The sequence below is a fragment of the Ochlerotatus camptorhynchus genome, unplaced genomic scaffold (assembly GCF_037179485.1).
Source record: "Ochlerotatus camptorhynchus isolate MF236.1 unplaced genomic scaffold, CSIRO-AGI_Acam_v1.1 ptg000300l, whole genome shotgun sequence".
Lineage (NCBI taxonomy): Eukaryota > Metazoa > Arthropoda > Insecta > Diptera > Culicidae > Ochlerotatus > Ochlerotatus camptorhynchus.
This window is the reverse complement of record NW_027040788.1, coordinates 138,912-142,906: the sequence shown is the minus strand read 5'-3', so window position 1 is coordinate 142,906 and position 3,995 is coordinate 138,912. Positions and strand designations below refer to the sequence as shown.

Below are 3,995 nucleotides of genomic sequence, written 5' to 3'. Positions count from 1 at the left end.
GCGAGAACCCAACGTTGACTATAATCATATTTACCTACTTTTGGGTACAACTAACTTACTTTTGGGTAGAAAGCGAGTGGAAAATTCCATACGAGTTGCACACAAGTAAATGGAAACTATTTTGACCCGCTTTACCAACTGTTCCTGCACTATAGTGCCGAGATGAGTTAAAAGAACTTAATTTTGGGTACTTGTTTCTTACCGTGAAGAATCTTGTGTTTGTTTGCTAGAAATCTGTGCGCCCCTCGATCTAGCACGTGAAAACTCGTAAACAAGAAGCTGTCATCAAAAAGTTATTAAAGATCAACGTGTGCGTGCTTATCAATTCGTTTTTCAATTTATTTGAGTGAATTAGCTTGAATTAATAACATTCTACGTTCGTAGTCTGGTAACGTTACGTACGTTAATGAATTATGGAGGTCGACGAAGCTAAGGACAGCGTGTCCGCGGAGCCACCGGCGTCAACTCCAACGAAGCTACCTCAAAAGCGTTTCTATCGACAGCGAGCTCATTCGAATCCCATCGCTGATCACAGTTTCGATTAGTGAGTATGGTGAATTAATTAGCCAGATCTAAATCATTCATTATAGTATTATTGTGCAGTCCTGTCTATCCCGATGATTATGACTGGTCCCAGCACTACCCGTCGATCGGTGATCGGCGGGTGGAATTCGCCGATATCGGATGCGGTTACGGTGGATTTCTGGTGACGCTGGGGGAGATGTACCCGGAAAAGTTTACCGTCGGAATGGAAATTCGGGTTAAAGTGTCCGACTACGTGATGGATCGCATCCACGCATTGCGAAAGCTGAACGAAAGTAAATACCAGAACATTGCCTGCATCCGAACGAACGCGATGAAGTATCTGGCCAATTACTTCCACAAGGGTCAGCTGGAGAAGATGTTCTTCCTGTATCCGGATCCACATTTCAAAAAGGCCAAGCACAAGTGGCGGATCATCAATTCGGCCCTGTTGAGTGAGTATGGCTACGTGTTACGGAAGGGGGGTATGATCTACACGGTGACGGATGTGAAGGATCTGCACGAGTGGATGTGCAAACACATCGAACAGCATCCGGCATTCGAGAGGTTAAATGCGGAGGAGGTGAAGCTGGATGTGCTGTCGGAGAAATTGCTCGACAGCAGTGAGGAGGGCAAGAAGGTGACCCGAAACAAAGGGGACAAGTTTGTTGCGATTTTTAGGAAGGTTTGAATAATAGATGTGGATCATCCACCCGAAAAGAGGCTTGTCGAGATTGATCCGAATGTTCCTTGAAATTTTCTTTCGTCTATTTCGTTAACAAACACCTCGTTGCGTAATTTTTACTCATATATTTAAACAATTTCCACCAGTTGTTTTTTTGTTTTGCTTTGACACATTCAATACTAATTTTGTTCATTTTTTTTTTGCTTTTTCCTTTCATTTTGTTAAAAACTTCTTACAAAAAGCTAGCAAGTGAAGAAGATTCTTGTTTTCTGCTTTCCGTTCATTTATCTCTCTCCTTGTTCGGGGGGTGTGTGTATGTGTTGCTCTTCGCTTACAACATCTTTTAATGCCTTTTTACGCCTATTGTTTGTTAATCGTGTATTTCCCAATACATTCGTTCGGTTCGTTCCTGGTTAAAGCCCTCTTATTTCATTTAGGAGCGTGAAGCTTCACACTCATACATTGATCCATCAACATTGTTTTTTTTTTGCCTCGGTCTCTACACTCCATTCACGGTCATGGCAGGGGCGGGTTTGGTATGTGTTGTATGTGTTTGTTTGTGGGTTTGGTCAAAAAACAAGAACTCTTTTTCCCTATTGCGTAGAAATGCATTTGGAATTTGTGTTAATCTCTTCTTTTAAACGCTCTCGCTTCTATCTAGTTTTTATTTTATTTTGTTTACTCACCTTGCAGTTCTATAATTGAGTTTCGAGTTGCACATTTTTGTGTGTGTGTTAAAATAAACTATTGGTTTCAATATCTTTTTTCTTCTCTGTTTAGACGCGCTATTCGAGGGAAATTGAAAACAGGAAATGCAAATAGTGTTACATCAATTCGTTTGTGTTTTGTTACAATTTTTCTTTGTTAATTTCTAGGATACAGAGTGTAACAACATTCAGTTTTTTGCTTATTTTTTAAACTTTTTTTTTCTTTATTAGTCTGCATTGTGCACGATGGGAAGGAAAAAGGAAGGTTTTCTTTTAAATTACCAATGGTTTTTTTGCTTTGGGGAGGACAACGTTCATATGGTAAATAGATGCTGTTGGGCGATTTCATTTGTTTTGTTTTTCCTATTAAAGAACAACTAGCCGATTGCTCACAAAAATGGAGAAAAAGGGTTTAAAACAACGAGCTTCATTTGTTTCTTTTGGCGTTTCTTCTCATTTATTTATTTTGAATAGTTTTAACCGATATTTTGGTTTGCTTCAAGACACGAATTTACAACTTGTTTTTTTTTTTTAAGTTTTAATATTTTATGTTTTATTTTTCTTCCTATAGCCTACTAAATGAGTGTATTCCAACTTTGGCAAAGATCCTTTTGTCAAATTTTAAGTTTGAAAAGGGACAAGGCCTTGTCTTTTTTCCATTCAGTTTCATAAACTCGATCAAATATCGATCGTTTCGGTCTAGTATTTTGTTGGCTTCGATTCTCGGCGACCGCAATCGCGAACTAGGGATAAAGTGCAGCAGGGATGGCAATAATTACACACCTAATCATACAATACCACAGTGCGGAATTTACGGGAGGATTCAGTAGCAGTAGCAGTGCAAAACGACTTTCAGTTTCACGCTTTTGGAACAGTTTAGCTTCTTTAATTGTTAACGGTAACTTTCACACATCGGGTAGTTTCGTCCAGTGGGATCCCTTTCGTTTCTGTTGAAATATCTGCTGCGTTACAATCGCTATCACCAATTTTATTTTTTTCATAGACACTTTCTTTATTCTTTCGAGTGTGCGTGTTGTTTTTACTTTAGTTCATCTCCGTTTTGATTTCAACATTTGCTGTCATTTCGATCACGTTTTACATTTCATAAGCAATCTTTTACATATTAGGACAATGCGAATTGTGGTTACAGGGAAAAGCTAATACCAAATATGTACTGCATTGAGAAGGAAAAAAAAAATACAAAAAATAATTTCTACTGCTTGAATGTTCAAAACCTGTGGTTTGTGCTCCAGAAATTTTTATTTTAAAATTTTGAACAATAGTGTTAAATGTGTTCGATGTGTGGTTTGAAATGTATGAACTTTGAGGCTATCCACATACCAATTTTTCAGATATTTTAGTACCTAGCAGGTTTCGAGCGGTTTCGTGAATATGAAGCGATGGTGACTAGTAGCATTTGATAAGATTTCAAAATTCACTATGGATCAAGGCTCGGGGTACGTTTCTGATGGACAGAAGCTATGGTACAAATTCCAGATTTTCTAACAATTATGAACCCACTCTGAACTGAACCTGAAATTGTTTGCAACGTCTAGCTGAGCTGCAAATGACGATCGCGGGCTCGTTGGAACCAATCAACCAACGCTTGCTCCAGATAGTTGTGCTTACCTGAAAATGAATACTTCCTCTTCCAGGTGGTCCTATTAACGCCGAATTTCTTGGCCAGAGCTGTCTAACTGTAATTTGTATCCTCCAATAAATCGATCCTGCAACAAATAAAGCTGATACCACATTTCCTGGAACATCGTAGTCAAGTTGTTGATCTTGGTGGTACTCCCTCGAGTCCCCGGAATCTGACCGACGGTACACCCCAAGTTGCCTAAGTGCACTACTGTTTAGCCTGTATATCAACAGCCTGCCCGGGGCTCTACAATGCGAATATCACTTCCACCTACAAATCTATATAGGGGAATTTACGTATTCTCGTCAATCTAAGCAGCGTCTGCACTTCTACTAGCATTTTCTCAGCGTCACGCACATATATGATGTGTCTGTTTGTTTACATTCATCTGCTGCTTGCTTCTCTATCCATTCCAATCGACAGAATTTTTCAAAACGTT

The 3,995-nt window shown here is 39.2% G+C and overlaps 1 protein-coding gene across 1 annotated transcript; it reads left to right on the top strand.

Moving 5' to 3' along the window:
* The first annotated feature begins 331 nt into the window (after nt 1-331).
* Nucleotides 332-1,234, top strand: LOC135707009 (tRNA (guanine-N(7)-)-methyltransferase). Its single transcript, XM_065228727.1, has 2 exons — nt 332-544; nt 604-1,234. The coding sequence occupies exons 1-2, from the start codon at nt 414-416 to the stop codon at nt 1,211-1,213; spliced, it is 741 nt and encodes a 246-aa protein (XP_065084799.1). The 5' UTR covers nt 332-413; the 3' UTR covers nt 1,214-1,234.
* Nucleotides 1,235-3,995: the final 2,761 nt, after the last annotated feature.